Source organism: Heloderma suspectum, chromosome 3, assembly GCF_057233095.1.
Source record: "Heloderma suspectum isolate Gila_16-S chromosome 3, 16-S_ref, whole genome shotgun sequence".
Classification (NCBI taxonomy): Eukaryota; Metazoa; Chordata; class Lepidosauria; order Squamata; family Helodermatidae; genus Heloderma; species Heloderma suspectum.
This window is the reverse complement of record NC_139460.1, coordinates 213,108,381-213,131,937: the sequence shown is the minus strand read 5'-3', so window position 1 is coordinate 213,131,937 and position 23,557 is coordinate 213,108,381. Positions and strand designations below refer to the sequence as shown.

Below are 23,557 nucleotides of genomic sequence, written 5' to 3'. Positions count from 1 at the left end.
AAGCCATTATCTCTCAGCCCCCACCCCCTATATTCAACTTGGGAATTACAATACTAACCTGTCCTCTTGGCTTGTTATAAGGATTACTGAGAGAGTGTATATGAAATGCTTTGAACACTCAAAGGGTGTGAATGGAGTGTTTGATAGTGATGATGATGATTCTTCAGTGGATCTACCCTGAAGATAACAGATGTGGCCCAGTGGCAGCTGGTGAGATGGGTAGACAGTAGTAAGAGGCCTCTGCCATTGAGTGTGAACAAGTGAGAGTGGGCCCCATGTCCCTCAGTTACCATTCAGTGGCTTCCGCATCTTCCTACTCTGTCTCCCTTGTTAGCTGCCACTCATATGGCCTCATGTCTATACAGAAGTGGGCATCCCTGATCTAAGTGCGATAATGTTCACTTGATCCTCACAGGAGAATGTGGTGGACAAATTTCCTGAGTAGACTGAGCAACGGCACTCCCAATTGTATCTGGCTTGTGATGAAATCCACAATGAACCTGTTTGCTATGAACAAACTGTAATCTAGGCAGACAAAAAGGGTATGTGCCGGATGAGCTCAGTGAACATGTGAACTAATCCTTTTTTTAGGTAGGAAATGGGCTATCTGGCTTGGAATGGAATAACCTAGAAAGGTGATACCAAAAGTAATGGGGATTGATGGCTTTATTTGGGAAGAAGGCTGCCAGAGTTTTGCTTTATACTGTAGCCAGCTCCTCTCCCTCACATCCTGTCCCATGTTTGTAGATGAAAAAAAAGTTCTATGAGTTGTGTCCCTTTTTTCTTGCACATCTTGGCATTTGAACTGGCATTTGAACACTATGATTAAAGAAAGAAACACATGTGTTAAAAGCCCAGAAGTAAATTACCACTTGTCAATATTGCCCAAAGCAATCAAAACCTGGGAGCAGGTGCTCTAGTGACCAGAATGGTCAAATTGAAGACATCTTTCCAGCTCTGTGTGCTTCTCTGTACTGGAATATGTTTTATATTTTGTGTGTAATCATGCCAAATTTTGTTTCTTGTTTTGAGATTTTGTTTAGACTTGGATTAAGAATGGCGTCTGAAGTTCCCCTTGCTTTCTGGGTACTTACGGGCAATCCCAGAGGACCTCGGTCTCCTTTTTCTCCCTGGGCACCCTTTTCGCCTTGCTTTCCATCAATGCCTGCTTCCCCCTAAAGGAAAGATGCATCAGGAGAAAGCCCAACACTTCGTTGGAATGTTTCTAAACAAACAGGAATTACATAGCAAAGGCATCCAGTAGCATCCAAGATAACATAGCAATGACCAAATGACATTTTGCAGCCAATTTCACTCACACTAGACAAAGCCAAGCTGCTGTACAAATTCCATACCGGATATTTATAGTGTACCACAGTGAATGTCATAAGAGAATCAGCCTCTGCAGTAATACCAGACTTTATGGCAATGGAGAAATCCTGAACTCCAGTAGATGAAGATTAAGAATTTTTCAGGTAACCTGATTTTTAGATATGTATTATACATTGACCTGATTGTCACGTAACAACAACTCCTTGATTTAAAAACCGATGGGTTGTTGTGCGCGGGTGGGTGCACTACCTTAGGACATCTGCCACTTTACTGCATAGCCCATGATCAGCTCCTTCATAAGTTGTGCAGCATGATGTGTGAACCTGGACCGCTGGTTTGTTTAGGGGCTAAACAACCCAGCAGTTAACCCAACAGCACACCATGGGTTTTTAAACTAATGGGTTGTTGTTACGTGTGAACATGGGCAAACACCTCTATTAGAGATGTAATTCCACATTAAAAAAGAAAAGCAGCTTCATAGAGGTACATTTTGAACTGCAAAGGGGTGGAGAGGGAGAACGTAACCCTTTTCCTGTGTACCATTTCCCTATTCCAAATTGTTGACCTAAATTGCTTTTCTAAAGAGCAACAACAACATTTGGGCTCTAATATATGCACTAGTACATAACTGGTATAAGCAGCACAGGGTTTTATTTCAACTGCTTCATATCCTAACTACTTGAACATGGGGATTTGGGGTACATTACTGCTGACATGTTTAAAGAAACTCTAACCCATCAAAGCCAATACAGTAGCATCCTACAAAATTCCTCTAAAAGTGCTGAATTTGATCCAATGTAATTGCTCTTCATTCTTACCTTAGGTCCTGGAAGGCCTTGAAGACCCTGTATTTGAAAGTAATGACAAGAAAATATGAGATACCATTCTTGTGGCTTAGATTTCTGGATCCCAGTACCATAAGAACACAGATTGCTCTATATTACTGTCAGTCTCCACTTACTAGCTAACAGTTTGAAGTATAGTAACTAACAAAGTTATGGCAAACGTCACTATTTTGTTTGCTCGTATCCCCACCTTTTGCTGTCCATAGAAAATAGCTGTAGTGTACCAGTAGCAATGTACAAAGTTGACAGACGCTGATCATCAAATCCTTTTCAAATGCTTTAACTCACCTGCATATATAAAATGGAGATTTTACATAGGCAGATTGATCAAAACCTTTTAGAATGTTAGTGTTGATTGGTACAGCAGTGTGGACCTTTGTGTTGTCGACTGCCCAGGCCTTTCCCCCTTAAATGAAAAGCTCTTGAAATAGACATCTGAAACCCTGTAGAAATGGGGAAGCAGCATTTTAGGGGGATCAGTTTTGAGAATCCCCGTTCCTCCACTCTGCTCAAAATTGTAGCAGGCACAGACTGCTTTTCACTAGGAAGTGTTAGCATACATAACGTGCTCCAGTCCAGTACACACTGCCAATTGGCATAACTGCAGAACCAGCACACATGCTGTGCTGTCAGGATTGTAATTTTGTGGATTTAATCTGCTCCTTCTTGCTGTATTTAAATTTTGTGTTCAGTTGTATTCATTGTATGGCTGCTATTTTTATATGGCGAACATTTTTGTTAGATTTCAAATTTGTCTGTAAACCACCTCAAACTGTGGGAGAGACAGGATAAAAATGTTTTAAATAAATAAATTTAAATTACTAGCTCAGAAGTATCCTGGGGGAAAATTGACTTGGTTGCCTGAGACTTCCTGCACTCCTATCTGTGCACTACAGTTAGCATGAACAATTGCCACCCCTACATGAGTAGAGATGCATATGAGGTTTCATTGAAATAATCCCATATAAATATCAAATTCTATAGATTCTTCCTTTATTTTTATGTTTATTTATCCGCTGTATTTCTAAGCTGGCTTACAATAATAAAACAAACATTTCCAATATAATAAGTTATTAAAACCACAAATTAGCATTAATAAACAACCAATTGAAAATAAGCTACCTACAGCCCAGAAAACTCAAAACAATCAGCAGAAGCAGCATATGCAATAAACAACCTTCCAGTTAAAAGCCAAATAAAACAGGTTTAAAAAGCCATGACAGATAGGGCCAGTTATATGTTTCTTGGAAAGGAACTCCATAGCATAAGGGCCACCATTTAGAAGGCCCTATCTGTTGTGCTTCACAGGCAGGGCAATGAGTAGGGCCTCCAAAAATGATCTGTAAGGGGTGTGTATGTGTGTGTGTGCACATAGAGGATTTCTACAAGATAAGGAGATAGGTTAGGGGAGAAACTCAGGGCAGTAGCTTTATCTTTACAGTGCATTATATTACAGATAGGACTTACTGATGTTCCTGGTGGGCCTTGGGGCCCTGGTGGCCCAGTTACCTAAAACCCAAAATAGAAAAGCAAATGTCATTGCCACAGTAAATAATAATAAAAATATATCATGTAACCTTCAGAAAGATAGGTGTATGAGAGCTGTGAATAACTATTCAATAAACAAAAGCCTGATTCCAAGAATGTTGTTCAGAAACAAGCGCCACTGAGTTCCCTGAGATGTACAACACAGGCTGCCTTTACATTAAAGAAAAAACCTGCAGTCCTCCTTTTGTGGAGCCTTTCCATGTTTACAGTGGTGACCACGTGATTGCTGAGAGAAGCTTTTAATTTTCAAGGTTCCATAGAACTCAGTGAAACAGCATCATCTAGTGGCTGTTTTAATAGTGCAACATCCCGACTTAAATAGATAGCTAATTATTTCCAGATCTTTTTGAGATGGAATAACCAGGAAATACCTCTGGATGTGCACTGGAGGTTCACGATGTCATCTAAAGAACCCACAAACTTCTGTGAGTGAGCAATCTCAGTAGGATAAAAGCTCCATGTGAAGAAGCCCACAATCCTATGCATGTTTACATCAAAATTAGTCCCAGTTCAATGGGGCTTACTCCCAAGTAAGTGTGCATAGAACGGCACCCTTATTTGCTCTTTAATGTGTTTAGGATTACTGCTTCCATGTGTAGTTCTCAAATCATGTACTTGTGGTTACTTCAGATATGATGGCAGCAGGTCTGTGTGTTTAAGTACTGATTTGTCATCATCACGTAGGGCTTCCATAGGGAGTTCTATGGAACCTTGAAAATTAAAACCTTCCCCTCTCAGCAATCACATGGTTGCTGCTGTAAATGCGGAAAGGCTCTACAATGGGAGGACTGCAGGTTTTTTCTTTAATGTAAAGGCAGCCATAGAATGTGGGGACGAGTTCCGTTTTTAACCACAAAAGGGCTCTGGGGATGAGGAGTGTCTCAGCTTTTCAATTAAACACTATATGAGAAGTGTGGGTGGCTAGAAGAGATGTGCTAGGGGAGAATGGATGAAGAAAAGTAAACCGTGGGTAGAGAAGGGTTCTGCATTCCTTACCCACAAACATTTCTGCAGTTAAAAATGGACCCTGCCCTTTCTATGTAGCAAAATTGTTGCAAAAAACTGTTGCAATCACAGCTAGGCTGACCTACTTCAGTAGAACTACCTTGGAATTGGCAGTTTGATGTTCATGCCCATGAAACCCTGGAAGATGCTTTCAGCTATCCCAGTGATACCTCCCCACCTCTCGGTTGTTTTTAAAAGGATAAATTGTGGAATGATAACTTACTGAGTCCCCAGTGTCTCCTTTTTCTCCAGGTTCTCCCTGTAAATGCAACAACAATCATTATAACATAAATCTCAGCACTAGCGCAAGATTTCTTTCTTGATCTTGACAGCATTAGCAACTTTCAGATGGCTGAAAGTTCTGCTGAAGACATCCATTAAGGAGTAAACAGAACTGCAGTCATGCTTGTGCTACCCCCCCCCCCCCGCCTAAATTAGCAACATCAGTTGTCTTGGTTTGGTCAGAATAGTCAACCACTAGGCTACCAAATGTCGGCAATGTCATAAATCTGTAAACAGCATACAGAAAAGAGACACAATATTTGAACTCTTAAGAAACATATATTCCTAGAAATTGTGTATTTCTGGTGCTTGCAACTGATTGGAACCCACTTTATCCCAGATATAAGCCTGCATGCACACATCCAATTTTTGTTCACCTGGAATAATTTTCTGCATTCTCAGCTTAAAAATAATCAAGAGTTCAAAGGGTGATAATGTTGACAAACTTGTTTAATATCAAGTACAGTAGTAGCGGCTATAGTGAAGACTGTAGCACTGGCAGTTCCTGGTTCAAACCTCACCTTTACTGCAAACTCACTAACAGTGTAGTCCTATCCATGTCTACTCAGAGGTAAGCCCCACTGAGTTCAATAGGGCTTATTCCCAGGTAACTTTGTATAGGACTGCAGTTTGAACTTCAGCTGAGAAAAAGCTCAAGGCAAGTTATTTCCAATAGGATGCAGTGCTTTACAGGGCTTGACCTTGGTCCCATCTACATGAGCCTTTTACTCCAGGGCGGCTGCGAGTCGAGGTCCTTCAGGACATACAACATAGTTGCCACTTTGCAGCCATCTATGGTTTTCTCTCAGAAAATGTGGATTTCCAAGGAGGCGATTTCCTCTGATGTTTTGGTTTGCCACAGGTTTTCCTGCAGTTGCAAGCTGTCTGTCCCTTCCCCAAACTGACTTTGCATTTTGCGGTGGGCATGTTGTAGGCGTGTGTAGTGCTTGCATTGCCCTTTACTCCCCTGTTCCTTTGCAGCTGCGCAATTACAGAGGCACAGAGAGGTGTCTTCATTTATTTAATCACACTTACACACATTTTTTGCAGCTTCGTACCTTCGCAATGGTTGCTTTCGGACTAAGTGCCCAAGGGCTGGGGAGGTCTTCGGGGAGGACCAACTTTGCGATGGGTAGGCATGTACCTCTCACGCCCTGGGTAAGTGTGAACCATTGCGAGAGCCTCATGCTGGGGAACTGACAAACAGTTGGCATGGAAATGAAGGAACACTAACGAGGGACCTAACGAGGGACGGACAGACACAACAGAAACCCTAAAATACAGAACAGCCACTGAAGTGTCACACCCCCATTCTCATGGGACTGCACAGCTGCGCATTAACATATAACGGCAAAAAAAGAGTGCACAGGTGGAGTCTGTTGGGGAAGCCTGCAGTAAATCCTGAGGGGGCCCTTCTCTGTGGTGATGGATGTTTGTTGGATTGCTTACTGTAAAACCTGGAAGTCCAATTGGGCCTATTAGGCCTGGTGGTCCTGGCATCCCTTGATCACCTTTTTCTCCAGTTAGGCCATCAAGACCCTATACGGGAAGAAATATTTATTTTTAAATGCGAAACCATGCAATGGGAAAGATGTGATAATTGCTTGCTTTATCAGACTGGACCACTATTGCCATCCAGGCAACTAGGAGTCTGAACAGGATTGGCAAGGGGTCCAAGACCCTTTACAGCCTTTCTTTGTAGAAGATAATTTCTCTGCCACAATTTTCTCTCCAATATGTTTCTTGACAAATCCCTAGTTAAAAAGCACATTCAGTACAAGGCAAGCAAGCACTTTCTCCTTGTTTCAAAGGACCCAGCAATATAGCATGGAGCCACTGATTCAGTAGCGGCAGCAGCAGCTGCAAATATAAGAAAGAATGTAATTTAACAATGTAGTGGAGGTGGAAGGGGGTTTGCAAATACAGGCATAAAGGTGGTAGAAACGTAAAGTTCCAAATGGCCTTGTTTAAGCTCTTGCATGGGACTCAAAGCATCCTGGTAGTGCTGAACTGAGCATGTCAGGTGACCATTTCTGTTCTCTAGGTTCCCCAGTAAATTACACTGGCATATTCTAAACTCTTTCAGCTCTTCTTGACTTTAGCTAGTGTCTATGACCAACCTCCCCCAACCTGGGTCCCTCCAGATCCTCAACCATTGGCCATGCTGGCTGGGGCTGATGGAAGTTGTAGTCCAAGACATCTGGAGAGCACCGGGTTGAGGAAGGCTGTCCTAGAAGCACACACAACAGGCTAACACATCTCGTGGTTAAGCTTGAAGCACATGGGTTTTATTTCAGGCACTGAACATTGTGCACCTATCTAGGACCTTGGTTAATTCCCATACCTCTTCTTCAGAAGCCAATATTGTCATTAAGAACATTATTAACAACCCTTAGAAATACAAAATGGGGAATGGCTGTGATTCTGAGTAGGGCAGCTAAGATATCTTTTCTTATACACCATTATTGATTTGCCATCCCTTTGTTCAGAGAAATAATTAATATGTCTCATTTAAGCAATGACCAAGGGCATTAATTGGGAAATGAACAATGGAGATCGTATGTCAAGATGGATTTGCAGCCTAAAGGGGAAGGGGGTGTGTGTGTGTTCTTATTCACAGTGATTTTGAAACTGGCTTGTAGGTTTTTCTGCTGTGAATATTTGCAAACAAATACTTCACAGTTATCACATATGCTGTGTTTACTCACTGGTGAGCCAGCCTGTCCAGTTTCCCCCTTTTCTCCTTTTCCTCCTGTAGTTCCCATGGAGCCAATTTCTCCTTTCATTCCCGGAGGTCCATCATTTCCAGGAGGCCCTTTGGGACCGGGAGGCCCCATCTCTCCTGGTTTGCCTCGTGGCCCCTACAAAAGTTATTTTGAACATGATATTTCTAGACCAGTTTACCAGTGTTCAAGGGCCTGCTTTCTTTTCTATGATACAGTTTGAAGTCTCCATACCATGTATTCTGGAATAGCCTCACTGAAATCAGTGAATACAATACAGAGAAAGGTAGGTATACCTAAATCACATGATAGGCAATAAGGGTGCTTCCAGACAGACGGCTCCTAGCACTACCAATCAAAAGGCACTGTGCATCTATGCCATCTTTTCCTCCTTACCAGATTATCCATGGTAAGAAAAAAGACAGAAGAAGTGGTGGGAAAACATGGGAGGGTTGCAAATGGAAGATAACCATGCCTGGATCCCCCATAAAAGCCTGTGACTGAGGCAGGACAATTGCATGATGAAAGCCTCATCCGGAAGCACCTTGAGACTTGAGCACAGTGCTAAGTGCTTAGCATTCCAATCCTAATCACATTTATTTAGAAGTTGGAACCATTAATTTCAGAGAGCTATACTTTCCAGGTAGTGCCTTAGGCTTAATCAGGCTTAAGTGTGGCTAATCTTCTTTGGATAGTATCCAACCTAATTGCCCCAGCCACCTATAGCTTTAACATTCCTCCAGTAGTCAATGAAATGCTGAATTTTTCTTGACTCTGAATTGTGCACTGAAGAAAAGAAACCTTTGCAGAATTCTGAAAATATTTTTTCCAGCCATACTTTAGATTCTAAAACTGTGAAGCAGCCTTCTCTGGGTGGAGATGAGGCAGTGTTGGGGTATGAATGCCAGACTCTCCAGGTGAGCAGAAGTGCAGCAGAATATGTAGGAAAGGGAGGGGAAAAAGTGAGTGGTGGGAAGGAGGAGAGTGGTGGGCTTTGTGTCTGTGCATATGTGCACAGTGTTATCGTTTTAAAACAATTATTTTTAAAAATGCAGAACCCACTGTATCAAATGAGCTCAAAGCAGCTAACAGCAAAATTGGTAAAACAATACACATTAAATCAAGGGTAGGCAATCTGCTCTCCAAATGTGGACCATAACTCCCACCAGCCCCAGTAGCATAGCCAATGGTTAGGGATTATGGGAATTGTAGTCCAAAATATCTGGAGGTTAGTGGGTTGCCTGCCCCTGCATTAAACTATAAACAGTAAACCCAAGCAAATAGTGGCAGGACAGAACTAGGATAATCCCAGCAAAATAAACAGGCAGCAACATTCTGTTAAAAAAGAAAGTGTGTGTGTGTGCGCGCGCGCGCATGTATGCGTGTTTGGGATAATGCATATTATATGTATGTGTGTTTTGGTGATCGGGGAGAGCAAAGGCATGAAGATGCCTGCCATTGAGAATACTCTCAGAAGTCCTTCTCCCTTCTGAACTTTGGTGGGTGGCTACTGGAGACAGGTGCTTTTTTATGGTAGCACCCAAACTCTGGAACTCTCTCTCCCAGGCATGTTTGCCTGGCACCTTCATAACTGTCTTCATAACTATCTGTTGTCTTTTCATGAGCTTTTAGTGGTAGTTAGGACCTTTTTACTGGCTTTGGTTGCTGTTTTTGTGTTGCTGCTCATCTGTTGTTTTAGATTTGTAGGGGTTTTTTGCATTTTTATTTGACTTTTTTTTATATGGATTTGCTCGGTAGGCCACCTTGAAGGCATTCATGAAAACATAGGAGTAGAAAGTCCTCAAATAAATATATGGTGGATTTCACCTCTTTATCCCATCCCCTTCATCAAATGTGTTATAAATGAGCATGTACCTGAATGTCTATGTGTGCGTCTGTGTGCTTACGTGCATCTATGTGATAAAGTGTGTGCATGTGTGCAGTGGATGGAGGGCATATACAAATCTATCCCTCTGTCTCTTTCCCAGCCCTGAAAATTACTGTGATTCCCTACTTGAAAAATGTTAACACGAACATAGGATGCAATCCTACTGATTGTGCCATTGATGCTCCAAACCTGGAGGCTTGTACCCAGTGCAGAGTGGGAGGAACAACATTTTAGCTAGACAGGCTTTTTTGCCCATCTAGCTGGGGAGCTCCAGAGGGGGAGGAAAGGAGGCTGGAGAGGCCTGGGGGTACAGCATAACCTGGCCCATCATCCCCACTCAGAGGAATACCTCTTTAACCACCTCTCTGAGATCACTTTTGCAACCTCATAGAGGCAGCTGGTGTTCTTTCTACACCAGCTACAATGGGGTGGGGAGCATGGATTCCCAGACCCAAGGCTGGTGTGTTGTCTCTGACCTCAGATCCAGGAATCTGAAATATCCTATGGCCCCTGTCTTAGGCTGCATTCCTTAACTCACTTACCTGGGAGTAAGTCCCCTTGAATTCAATGGAGCTTACTTCTAAGTAGACATGTGTAGGATTGCACTCTAAAGCCCTCCATGTCTTCCACCTTAGTCTTGACCTGAAGGAAGCAAGCCTAAACAAAATGGTCTTCCAATGCTTACTTCTAAATAAATGTAAAATGCATGCAAAAATTACCTTGTATTCAGAATGTTGATGTAAGCTGACTTGTAAAGATAGAGGCAGAAGTGTGAGAATTGAAGATATGGCAGGATTTTTGCCCTAAGACAATTTAGTAAGGTAGTGACGTCTCCCCAGGCCTAACTTGCTAAAGCACTGCATTGAAGGTTCTGATATCATATGGCTAATAATAGGTGTATACGCAACAGCTGCCACACATCAGGCTAAGAGCACAGAGCACTTTGCAAAACAAAGCTATCGAAAGCGTACTTGCTTTCTGGAAACACTTTGCATCAAGTACCTCACCAAAACCTTTGTATCATAACTCCAGTTTCACAGAGCAGAGAATCACATCCTCAATAATTTAAAATGATGATTCATCACTTTTTATTCCCTATTTGCCATCCAAATTGACACACTGCATGTGTCTCCCATTCGTTACCTTTTCTCCATCATGTCCAGGAGGACCTGGCAGGCCAACTTCACCCTAAGGTGCAGAAACCAATGGAGAGAGAAAAAAAAATGTAAAGAGCTGTTTCATCTATTTGTATACAAAGCTTGGGAGTTGATCAAAAATGTGGAAAAAGAAGAAGTGTTCTATTGCAGCCTTCCCCAACTTGGTGCCATTAAGATGTTTAGGATTTCAATACCTATCAGCCCCAGCCAGCATGGCCAATGGTCAGGAATGCTGGGAGGTGTAGTCCAAAAACATCAGCAGGTCACCAGGTTGGGGAAGGCTGTTGCCACACACTATTGATAGTGGTGTGTCTGGCAAAAGATGGCATTTGAAGCTTGATGGATAAAGAAGAGATTGGGATTTTATATCAACTCAGCACTTAAATGGTTAATTAATGGTTCTAAGTAACCCTAGCATTCTCTGGTGATGAGGTTATGGAACAACTGAAAAGCATTTCCCCCATACTGTTTCACCTAGTAGTTCTCTTGAGTATATTTCCTGTACCATCACAATAGGCATTATCCAATACTACTCCAGTTATGCAGTTGACGTAGTGCTAGCATAAGTAACCTCTCATGCAACACCAATATTGTATGCTTTCTTTTCCGGGGAAACCTGTTGTGCCAGCATACACCATTGGCAGTGCACTTGTCAGGAATGCCCCTGTTGCCTTCGGAAATCCTCAAGTAGCCAGAGTCAACACGCTGACAAAAGGGCTCTTTTCCAAGGCTTTATTTCCATTCAATCTAATGATGCCTACAGATGCTAATTGCCTGAGACTAAGTGGAAAACTCAAAGGAGCAGCCTACCAGGGGATTCTAGCATTAGGAATGTCAGTTGGTCTCCATTTGGAGAAAAGCGCGGCAAGTTTCTGAACTTAAGGAGTAGGAGGGGAGAGTCCCCCCCCATCCCGTGGGGCCTCGGGGCACAGCTGTTGTCATCGCACCAGTCGGGCTGAGCACCTCCTCTCAGTGCCCGCAACCTCCCGCTTGTCTCTGCACCTGCACCTTGCATCTAGAAGCTCAAGTTGTCCCTCCCTCTCCATGCCAGGGTCACTGTCGCTCCCAGGAATGTGAGCGGGGGTAGGGGGGCTCTCCCTCCAGCTGCGCCTCTGAAAAGTGAGCGGGTTCCTCTCCCACAGATTGTATCTCTTCCTCAGAATCAGAGCTGCTTTGGGACTCTATGGGCTCAGATCCAACCCTGACAGCACTAGAGGTTGCTTACGTTAGTGCTACATCAGTGGTGTAAGCACAGCAGAAGTACTGGATGATGCCCATTGTTTCTATTAGCTAATTTACATGTAGGATTGTCAGGTTGCAACCTGGAAATCCACACTATAAATTCCCGATCGAGAGGGAGATGAGACAGCCATGACCACACCTACTCGTTCTGCCTCCTTCCTCCACCTATTCTGCGGCATACCTGGAGTCTGCTTGTTACAGCAGGTGGAGGAGAGGATACATGGAAAACAAGACCAAGACCAAGAGGAGATCATGAGGTTGCCTCTCGCTGCCTTGTTGAATCTCTAGGTAGCAATTTGGTAATCTTATTTGCATCACAATAATGGTGCTGTAGGGCTCCCATTTCATCATACATTTCACAGCAGGATTCAAGTCAAGGTTATTCAGATGTTGGATGAACTTTTCCAGGATAAGAATAACAATGAAGAAATGCAGCCTGTTCCTCCAGCTGTGTTTTAGTGTCCACCATATTCATCCAAGTTTTAGCGGTACATACCTAAAAGGGGCAATTGAAGTTCAGCACTTAGTTTTGTGGTGTGCTTCCTTCATGACCCCTGGGGATGAAGTAGTTGCTCATAATGGTACAACAATTAGACATAAAACCATGACTTAAACTAAATCTTAGGGAGAGACTTGTGCATATGTTATGTTTTTAAAGTCATTCACCTAAGGTAAATTAATTTTATAACCAGGTGGAACTGCCATCTCTCCCTGTAACTAATGCGTGTTTACCTCAGGTACAGCAGCCAGGGGTTAAAAAATGTAACATGCACAAACAAAAGCCTTTAGGATGCAGCTGGCTGAAACAAGGATGGGTGACAAGCTTTTTGTTTCAGCCACTATCTAGGATATTTTAATGCATTGCTTATAGAATAGTTTTTCCGCTAACAGAATTTTGTTGTTGTTGTTGTTGTTCAGTCGTTAAGTCGTGTCCAACTCTTCGTGTCCCCATGGACCATAGCACGCCAGGCCTTCCTGTCCTCCGCTCTCTCCCAGAGCGTGCTGAAGTCCATATTCATTGCATCGGTGATGCTATCTAGACATCTCATCCTCTGCCGTCCCCTTCTTTTGCCTTCAATCTTTCCCAGCATCAGGGTCTTTTCCAGGGAGTTTTCTCTTCGCATTAGGTGGCCAAAATATTGGAGCTTCAGCTTCAGTATCTGTCCTTCCAATGAGCACTTAGGGTTGATTTCCTTTAGGATGGACTGATTTCACCTCCTTGCAGTCCAGGGGACTTGTAAGAGTCTTCTCCAGCAACACAGTTCGAAAGCATCAATTCTTCAGCGCTCAGCCTTCCTTATAGTCCAGCTCTCACAGCCATACGTTGCTACTGGGAAAACCATAGCTTTGATTATATGGACCTTTGTCAGCAAGGTGATGTCTCTGCTTCTTACTATGCTGTCTAGGTTTGCCATAGCTATCCTCCCAAGGAGCAAGCATCTTTTAATTTCATGGCTACAGTCACTGTCTGCGGTGATCTTGGAGCCCAAGAAAGTAAAATCTGTCACTGCTTCCATTTCTTCCCCTTCTATATGCCAGAAAGTGATGGGGACAGATGCCATGATCCTAGTTTTTTTAATGTTGAGTTTCAAACCAGCTTTTGCACTCTCCACTTTCACCCTCAACAACAGGCTCTTTAGATCCTCTTCGCTTTCTGCCATTAGGGTGGTATCGTCTGCGTATCTGAGGTTGTTGATAATTCTCCCGGCAATCTTAATTCCGACCTCTGATTCATCCAACCCGGCATTTCTCATGATGTACTCTGCATATAAATTAAATAAGCAGGGTGACAATATGCAGCCTTGTCGTACTCCTTTCCCAATTTTGAACCAATCGGTTGTTCCATGTCCGGTTCTTACTGTTGCTTCTTGACCCTCGTACAGGTTTCTCAGGAGACAGGTAAGGTGGTCTGATACTCCCATCTCTTTAAGAATTTGCCAGAGTTTGTTGTGATGCATACAATCAAAGACTTTAGCGTAGTCAATGAAGCAGAAATAGACGCTTTTCTGGAGTTCTCTTGCTTTCTCCATGATCCAGCGAATGTTGGCGATTTGATCTCTAGTTCCTCTGCCTCTTCGAAACCCAGCTTGTACTTCCGGTAGTTCTTGGTTCACATACCGCTGAAGCCTAGCTTGTAGGATTTTGAGAATAACCTTGCTGGCATGTGAAATGAGTGCAACTGTACGGTAGTTTGAACACTCTTTGGCATTGCCCTTCTTTGGAATTGGAATGTAAACTGACCTTTTCCAGTCTTGTGGCCACTGTTGAGTGTTCCAAATTTGTTGGCATATTGAATGAAGCACTTTAACAGCATCATCTTTTAGGACTTTAAATAGCTCAGCTGGAATACTGTCATATCCGCTAGCTTTGTTGTTGCTAATGCTTCCTAAGGCCCACTTGACTTCACTCTCTAGGATGTCCAGCTCAAGTTCAGTGACTGCACTCTCATGGCTATCAGGGACATTCAGATCTTTCCTGTATAGTTCTTCTGTGTATTCTTTCCACCTCTTCTTAATCTCATCTGCTTCTGTTAGGTCCCTGCCTTCTTTGTGCTTTATCTTGCCTGTCTTTGCACAAAACGTTCCCTTGATATCTCCAATTTTCTTGAAAAGATCTCTAGTGTTTCCCACTCTAATGTTTTCCTTGATTTCTTTGCATTGTTCATTTAAGAAGGCCTTCTTGTCTCTCCTTGCTATTCTCTGGAACTCTGCGTTCAGTTGGGTATATCTTCCCCTTTCTCCCTTGCTTTTCGCTTCCCTTCTTTCCTCAGCTACTTGTAAAGCCTCCTCAGACAGCCACTTGGCTTTCTTGCATTTCTTTTTCTTTGGGATGGATTGAGTTGCTGCCTCCTGAACAATGTTACGCACCTGCGTCCATAGTTCCTCAGGCACTCTGTCTATCAGGTCTAATCCCTTAAATCTATTCCTCACCTCCACTGTATATTCATCAGGGATATGATTTCGGTCATACCTGAATGGTTTAGTGGTTTTCCCTATGTTCTTCAATTTAAGCTGAAATTTTGCGATAAGTAGCTCATGATCTGAGTCACAGTCAGCTCCAGGTCTTGCTTTTACTGACTGTATAGCGCTTCTCCATCTTTGGCTGCAAAGGACATAATCAATCTGATTTCGATATTGACCATCTGGTGATGTCCATGTGTAGAGTCACCTCTTGTGCTGTTGGAAAAGCGTGTTTGCTATGATCAGCGTGTTCTCTTGGCAAAACTCTATTAGCCTTTGTCCTGCTTCATTTTGTACACCAAGGCCATGGTTGCCTGTTATCCTGGTGATTTCTTGACTTCCTACTTTAGCATTCCAATCCCCTATGATGAAGAGGACATCTTTTTTTGGTGTTAGTTCTAGAAGGTGTTGTAGGTCTTCATAGAACTGATCAACCTCAGCTTCTTCAGCCTCAGTAGTTGGGGCATAGACTTGAATTACTGTGATGTTGGTTTGCCTTGGATTCGTACTGAGATCATTCTATCGTTTTTGAGATTGTACCCCAGTACTGCTTTTCCCACCCTTTTGTTGACTATGAGTGCTACTCCATTTCTTCTAAGGGATTCTTGCCCACAGTAGTAGATATAATGGTCACCTGAATTAAATTCGCCCATGCTTGTCCATTTTAGTTCGCTGATTCCCAAGATGTTGATGTTCAATCTTGCCATCTCATGTTTGACCACCTCCAGCTTCCCTTGATTCATTGATCTGACATTCCAGGTTCCTAAACAATATTGTTCTTTACAGCATTGGACTTTCTTTTCACCACCGGACACATCCACCATTGAGTGTCCTTTCGGCTTTGGCCCAGCCGCTTCACTCTTTCTGGCGCTACTTGGAAATTCCCTCTGCTCTTCCCCAGTAGTATATTGGACACCTTCTGACCTGAGGGGCTCATCTTCTGGCATCATATCTTTTAGCCTTGTGATATGTTCCATGGGGTTTTATTGGCAAGAATACTGGAGTGGGTTGCCATTTCCTTCTCCAGTGGACCACATTTTGTCAGAACTCGCCACCATGACCTGTCCATCCTGGGTGGCCCTGCACGGCATAGCTTATGGCTTCACTGAGTTACGCAAGCCCCTTCACCACAACAAGGCAGTGATCCATGAAGGGGCGTTAACAGAGGGTCGAGAGGGCATGGGGTGGGTTGTACAGATGCAAGCTTTTCTCAGCCCCAGAAATAAAAGAATACACCATACTTAATCTAGGAAGGAGCAAGAACAGCACTCTGTCCCCAGGAAACTAGCATAGGGATAGATGGGGAGCTGACATTTCTCTGATAGGTTGGTTTCTGGGGCTGAGGAAAGCTTGCATCTGTACAACCCACCCCATGCTCTCTAGACCCTTGCCCTTCAGGCTTATTCGAGCTAAAAATTTGCTAAAAAGCCATCAAGGCACCGCACAATCATTTAAAAACAATAAAACCTTAAAATAATAAAAAAATGACCATTAAAGTATGCCAAGGTCCTAATTTTAAGTAGGCTTGGAGCATGATCCAATTGGACCATTAAAAAAAACCTTACTAAACAAATGCCTGAATCTTTTGAATTGAAATCAATAGGACTGAAAGTGCTTTGAATTTGATGGATTGTGCTCATGTTGCTGTTTTTGAATCACCATGGTTGACTGTTACCTTCAGTCCAGATGGTCCTGGTGGCCCTGCAACACCTGGTAGTCCGGGAGGCCCCTGATGAAACAAAAACTCATAGTTAAAATAATATGAAAACAAAACAACCTCTTTTCCTTTAGAAAAAAATATCCAATGTCTTTATTTGGAATAGGTAAGGAAGGTCCTTTAAAACAGAGGGAAAAGAACAATGTCAGGTACAAGGACTCAGATGTGCAATTTTGTGGATTTGTTTTTAAACTATCTGGCATCCTTCAAAACTGTGCAGGATCCATTGTCCTATTTCAAGTAAGCAGAGGCGCCACAACTACTTTATTGGATTTTGTTGTTCAGTCGTTAAGTTGTGTCCGACTCTTCATGACCCCATGGACCACAGCACGCCAGGCCTTCCTGTCCTCCACTCTCTCCTGGAGCGTGCTCAAGTCCATATTCATTGCATCGGTGATGCTATCTAGCCATCGCATCCTCTGCCGTCCCCTTCTCCTTTTGCCTTCAATCTTTCCCAGCATCAGGGTCTTTTCCAGGGAGTTTTCTCTTCACATTAGGTGGTCAAAATATTTGAGCTTCAGCTTCAGTAAATGCAAAATGCATGTTAAAAACAATAATAAGAGTGCCAGCATGGTGTAGTGCCTAGCACAGCCTTCCCCAGCCTGGTGCCCTCAAGATGTATTGGACTACAACTCTCTCATTCCCAGCCAGGGAATACATCTGGAGGGCACCAGGCTGGGGAAGGCTGGGCTAGAGTGTGGACTTAGACCAGGAAGTCCCAGGTTCAAACAAACAAACCCCAACTCTGCCATGAAGGCCCAGTCATTCTTTCTCAGCCTAACCTATTTCACGGGGTTGTTGTGTGGATAAAATGTGGAAGGGAATCATGTACATCACTCTGATCTCCTTGGAGGAACTGTGCGATAAAAAATTGAATTAAAAAAATCCAGCCAATCATGTTTTTTTCCTTTCCTGAGCCTAAAACTGACACAAGACATTTTCCTACTGATACCCTAAGTTTTCTCTCAGCAAACTACGGTGCTAGATTCAGACAAGAGTGTTGGGACAGCACTCATGGGGACGCTAGGAGATTCCCAGTGCCAAATCTGGTGGTGTTGCCCCTAGAAGTCTAGTTCTTTTATACAGCTGGACAAACTATACATCTTTTAAAAAACTATTTTAATTTTTAAAAATTTACAATGTGAGATGAGGGGGTCAGTTTTACTTGCAGCAGAATCTTGGCAAGGATTTTCCAAGTTAAAAAGAAAAAGGAGACAATGGGCAGGTGTCAGGGGTAGGTTCTCCCAGGGTGTGCCTGATGGTTCTGGGCCTGATGTATAGCACGGAACCTGAGATAAAGAACAATGAGATTTTACACATCTGTGTTCTAACCCATCATGATATAAAAGGGTGACTTCTGCATGTGTGATTTTTGGCTTCTTTAGCTTAGTGTGACACACAATCTATATTAAAAGAAAAACCTGCCAGTCCTGCTGGTTTTGCCCCTTTGATATAACTGATTTGATTATAAACCACAAGACATATAGGGGAAAAGTTGACTCACCATAAGGGCCAAGGTTCGTATCTCCTGGAAAAAAGAAATAATGTGTGTGTATGTTTGTCTCAGAGGCAGTAAATCTCTTTTCCTTTCACACCAAAACCAATGTTTATTTAAATTAATCAAAATCAGCATGAAATATTAGGTTTTATTTCACTACTGGAATTTCAGAATAATGTTTACAGCATACATTTTCTTTGGAAAAGCAAGCCTTGCAGCCTTATAGTTTATAAGACTTTATAATTAACTGCCTGCCTGCCTGCCTGCCTGCTCATTTAGAAATGTGCAGGTTGAGCAGCCGTTATTATCAGAATGCCAGCATGGCTTTTGTTGTTGTTAAAGAGCCATCAAGGTGATGCATAACAATTAATAAAACCATAAAACTACAGGCCACAAAAAACACTAAAAGGACCATTACATGGGCCATTAAACATATTATAGGTGCACAGAAGCAAGTATTCAGGCAGGCAGTGCTAATCAAAAGCAGTATTTCTCCAGCATCTTGACATCCAAACCCATCTTTCCCCAGCCAAATCCAGAAGCAACTGCCATATAATTTTTCATGTACACATACTCCAGACGCAGGCCCTGCAAGTTGATCTGACTCAAAGTATGCTTCAATTTGGTGTCAGGCAGCCAAATTGCTGATTAGTGTACACTTTAGACTTAGAGATGACCTGCAAACAAAAAAGTACACATATAGGAAGTGGAAGGAAGGCCAAGCAACAAAGGAAGAATACAGGCAGATAGCACAGAATTGCAGGGATGGCGTCAGGAAAGCTAAAGCTGAGAACGAGCTGAGGTTAGCGAGGGATGCTAAAAGCAACCAAAAGGCTTTCTTCAGCTACATGCATAGTAAAAGACAGAGGAAAGAAATGGTGGTTCAGCTATTAAATAAGGATGGCAAAAAGATAACAGATGACAAAGAAAAGACAGAAGTGATTAATTCCTACTTTGGCTCAGTCTTCTTCCAAAAGAGGGTCTATGACCCCGCTGGCAAAGGCGAAATACAGGCTGAACGAGCAGGATTGCAGCTTGAGATTGATAGGCATATGGTCAAGAAACACCTAATTACTTTGAATGAGTTCAAATCTCCATGGCCAGATGAACTGCACCCTAGAGTAATAAAGGAACTGGCAGAAGAACTCTCAGAACCACTGTCTATTATCTTTGAGAAATCATGGAGGACGGGAGAAGTGCCAGATGACTGGAGGAGGGCTAATGTGGTCCCTATCTTCAAAAAGGGTAAAAAGGAGGAACCTGGGAACTACAGACCAGTCAGTCTGACATCAATCCCTGGGAAGATTCTGGAGCAGATGATAAAGCAATCCATCTGTTGTTGTTGTTTATTCAGTCAGTCGCTTCTGACTCTTCGTGACTTCATGGACCAGCCCACGCCAGAGCTTCCTGTCGGCCATCACCACCCCCAGCTCCCCCAAGGTCGAGTCCGTCACCTCCAGAATGTCATCCATCCATCTTGCCCTTGGTTGGTCCCTCTTCCTTTTCCCCTGTCTTCTCATGATGTGGCCAAAGTACTTCAGTTTTGCCTTTAATATCATTCCCTCAAGTGAGCAGTCTGGCTTTATTTCCTGGAGTATGGACTGGTTTGATCTTCTTGCAGTCCAAGGCACTCTCAGAATTTTCCTCCAGCACCACAGTTCAAAAGCATCTATCTTCCTTGGCTCAGCCTTCCTTATGGTCCAGCTCTCGCAGCCATAGGTTACTACGGGGAATACCATTGCTTTAACTATGCGGACCTTTGTTGTCAGTGTGATGTCTCTGCTCTTCACTATTTTATCAAGATTTGTCATTGCTGTCCTCCCAAGAAGTAAACGTCTTCTGATTTCCTGGCTGCAGTCAGCGTCTGCAGTAATCTTTGCGCCTAGAAAGACAAAGTCTGTCACTGCCTCCATGTTTTCTCCCTCTATTTGCCATTTATCAATCAAGCTGGTTGCCATAATCTTGGTTTTTTTGAGGCTGAACTGCAACCCAGCTTTTGCACTTTCTTCTTTCACCTTCGTCATGAGGTTCCTCAGCTCCTCCTCGCTTTCAGCCATCAAAGTGGTATCATCTGCATATCTGAGATTGTTAATGTTTCTTCCAGCAATTTTAACTCCAGCCTTGGCTTCATCAAGCCCATCACGTCGCATGATGTGTTCTGCATACAGGTTGAATAGGTAGGGTGAGAGTATACAACCCTGCCGTATTCCTTTCCCAATCTTAAACCAGTCCGTTGTTCTGTGGTCTGTTCTTACCATTGCTACTTGGTTGTTATACAGATTCCTCAGGAGGCAGACAAGATTACTTGGTATCCCCATACCACCAAGAACTTGCCACAATTTGTTATGATCCACACAGTCAAAGGCTTTAGAATAGTCAATAAAACAGAAATATATGTTTCTCTGAAACTCCCTGGCTTTCTCCATTATCCAGCGGATATTGGCAATTTGGTCTCTAGTTCCTCTGCCTTTTCTAAACCCAGCTTGTACATCTGGCAATTCTCGTTCCATGAATTGTTGGAGTCTACCTTGCAAGATCTTGTGCATTACCTTACTGGTATGTGAAATAAGTGCCACTGTTGGATAGTTTGAACATTCTTTGGTGCTTCCCTCTTTTGGTATGGGGATATAAGTTGATTTTTTCCAATCTGTTGGCCATTCTTGTGTTTTCCAAATTTGCTGGCATATGGCATGCATCACCTTGACAGCATCATCTTGCAAGATTTTAAACAGTTCAGCTGGGATACCGTCACCTCCTGCTGCCTTGTTATTAGCAATGCTTCTTAAGGCCCATTCAACCTCACTCTTCAGGATGTCTAGCTCTAGCTCACTGACCACACTGTCAAATCTATCCCCGATATTATTATCCTTCCTATACAGATCTTCCGTATATTCTTGCCACCTTTTCTTGATCTCCTCTGCTTCTGTTAGGTCCTTGCCATCTTTGTTTTTGATCATACCCATTTTTGCCTGGAATTTATCTCCGATGTTTCTAATTTTCTGGAAGAGGTCTCTTGTCCTTCCTATTCTATTATCTTCTTCTGCTTCTGCGCATTGCTTGCTTTGCTTCCGCATTTTGCAATCCATCTGTAAGCACCTTGAAAACAATGCAGTGATTACTCAAAGCCAACATGGATTTGTCAAGAACAAATCCCGCCAGATGAATCTGATCTCATTTTTTGATCAAGTAACCTCCCTTGTGGAGTGTGGGAATGCTGTGGACATCATATATCTTGACTTCAGCAAAGCTTTCGACAAAGTGCCCCATGATATCCTGGTGAGCAAACTACCTCAAAGTGGGCTAGATGAAACAATGATCAGGTGGATCCACAGTTGGCTACAGAATCAGACCCAAAGACTGCTTATCAATGGGATCTTCTCAAACTGGGAAGAGGTAATGAGCAGGGTACCGCGGGGCTCAGTCTTGGGCCCAGTGCTCTTCAACATTTGTATTAATGACTTGGAGGAGGAGGTGCAGGGAATGCTGATCAGATTTGCAGATGACACAAAATTGGGCGGGATAGCTAATACTTTGGAAGAAAGAAACAAAATTCAAAGTGATCTTGACAGACTGGAGTGCTGGGCAGAAAACAACAGAATGACATTTAATAGGGATAAATGCCAAGTTCTGCACCTAGGAAGGAGAAACCAAATGCACAGTTACAAGGTGGGGGATACGTGGCTCAACCACACTACAAGCGAGAAGGATCTTGGAATTGTTGTAAATCACAAGCTGAATATGAGCCAACAATGTGATGTGGCTGCAAAGAAGGCAAATGCTCTTTTGGGCTGCATTAATAGAAGCATAGCTTCCAAATCCCAGGAAGTACTAGTTCCCCACTACTCAGCACTGGTTAGGCCTCATCTGGAGTACTGTATCCAGTTCTGGGCACCGCACTTTAAGAAGGTGGAGAGGGTTCAAGAGGAGGGCAACAAAGATGATCAGCGGACTGGAAAGAAAGCCCTATGAAGGCAGACTGAAAGAACTGGGCATGTTTAGCCTTGAGAAGAGAAGACTGAGGGGAGATATGATAGTGCTCTTCAAGTACTTGAAAGGTTGTCACAGAGAGGAAGGCCAGGATCTCTTCTTGATCATCCCAGAATGCAGGACACGGAATAATGGGCTCAAGTTACAGGAAGCCAGATTCCAGCTGAACATCAGGAAAAACGTCCTGACTGTTAGAGCAGTATGACAATGGAACCAATTACCTAGGGAGGTAGTGGGCTCTCCCACACTGGAGGCATTCAAGAGGAGGCTGGACAGCCATCTGTCGGGGATGCTCTGACTTGGATTCCTGCACTGAGCAGGGGGTTGGACTCGATGGCCTTGTAGGCCCCTTCCAACCCTACTATACTATGATTCTATGAAACAATCATCAGTCATCAGTCTGCATCAAATTCCTCTGTCTATTTGTACAGCAAGACAGCTGGCTCACAGAAACAGTTTGGGCCCCCATGGTAAAGATTATCAGAAAGGAATACATCAATAATAGGTACAAATTGGAATTCATTAAGTAGACAGGAAGCCCAATGTGTTTTGACTCTTCTGAGCTAACATAATGTCTTCGTTAGGGGGCAAAACAATTCAGAGAGTCATGCTCTTATTAAAAATGAAAGCGTTCCAGAAGTTCTCTTCGCACTGACTTCAACTGCCTGATGGGTCTGTTAACGTCTGTTGTAGCTAAGTAACTCCCATAGACGAACTGACGAAGCTGAAACATCTGCAGTATTAATTTGGGGGTGGGAGAGGTTCTTTTTACTCTCTGTCTCTAGAAGTTCTGCAGAGAGTGATCTTCTGGCAGGAGCTATACAGCATTTAAAAAAGAAAAGGAAAATACTGGGTTGTATCCTACTGATGTCACTGAGTGCCACTCAACCAGTGGCTGTCAATAGGCACGTACAAGCATTTTGTTTTGAGTTGTGACCAGAACTTGCCCTGCTCACACCCCCAAACATGAACGCAAGCACATTTTCCTAACAAAGCTCACACATTCCCAAGCTTGTGGCGCTGGTTCAAAAACTGTTCTTTGGAAAATGTGCATTTTTATGCTTTAGTCAATGTGGGGAAAGAACATATTTGGGCACACACTTAAAAAAATGCACACCCAAATGCATACGTTTCTTTTTGAACAACAGCAACAAAAAAGCATCACGCAATAGGGAATGGAAATGAGGTGGACCAAGCTTCGGGGTGGAACTTGGAGGACCTCAATGAGTCAAGCTTCGTTGATTCTCCCATCCCTAGCTGTGATTGACTTCAGTAATGATTTGTATATATAGAGAGGATGCCTAATTCTCCATATAGTTGCGTACAGTAGCAGAAATTAACTGTGTATGTTGATCATTTGCTCTAGCACAATC

The 23,557-nt window shown here is 43.1% G+C and overlaps 1 protein-coding gene across 2 annotated transcripts in view; it reads right to left on the bottom strand.

Moving 5' to 3' along the window:
• The window catches only part of COL13A1 (collagen type XIII alpha 1 chain), a 253,449-nt gene that overhangs the window by 48,041 nt on the left and 181,851 nt on the right, over positions 1 to 23,557 (bottom strand). For both annotated transcript variants that reach the window (XM_084845463.1, XM_084845462.1), the window contains 9 exons: positions 18,204 to 18,227; positions 16,658 to 16,711; positions 10,767 to 10,811; positions 7,721 to 7,873; positions 6,462 to 6,551; positions 4,954 to 4,989; positions 3,645 to 3,686; positions 2,151 to 2,177; positions 1,095 to 1,175 (listed from right to left, as the gene is read on the bottom strand). In XM_084845463.1, the coding sequence (XP_084701589.1) occupies positions 1,095 to 1,175; positions 2,151 to 2,177; positions 3,645 to 3,686; positions 4,954 to 4,989; positions 6,462 to 6,551; positions 7,721 to 7,873; positions 10,767 to 10,811; positions 16,658 to 16,711; positions 18,204 to 18,227 (552 nt within the window). The remainder of the gene's footprint in view (positions 1 to 1,094; positions 1,176 to 2,150; positions 2,178 to 3,644; positions 3,687 to 4,953; positions 4,990 to 6,461; positions 6,552 to 7,720; positions 7,874 to 10,766; positions 10,812 to 16,657; positions 16,712 to 18,203; positions 18,228 to 23,557) is intronic.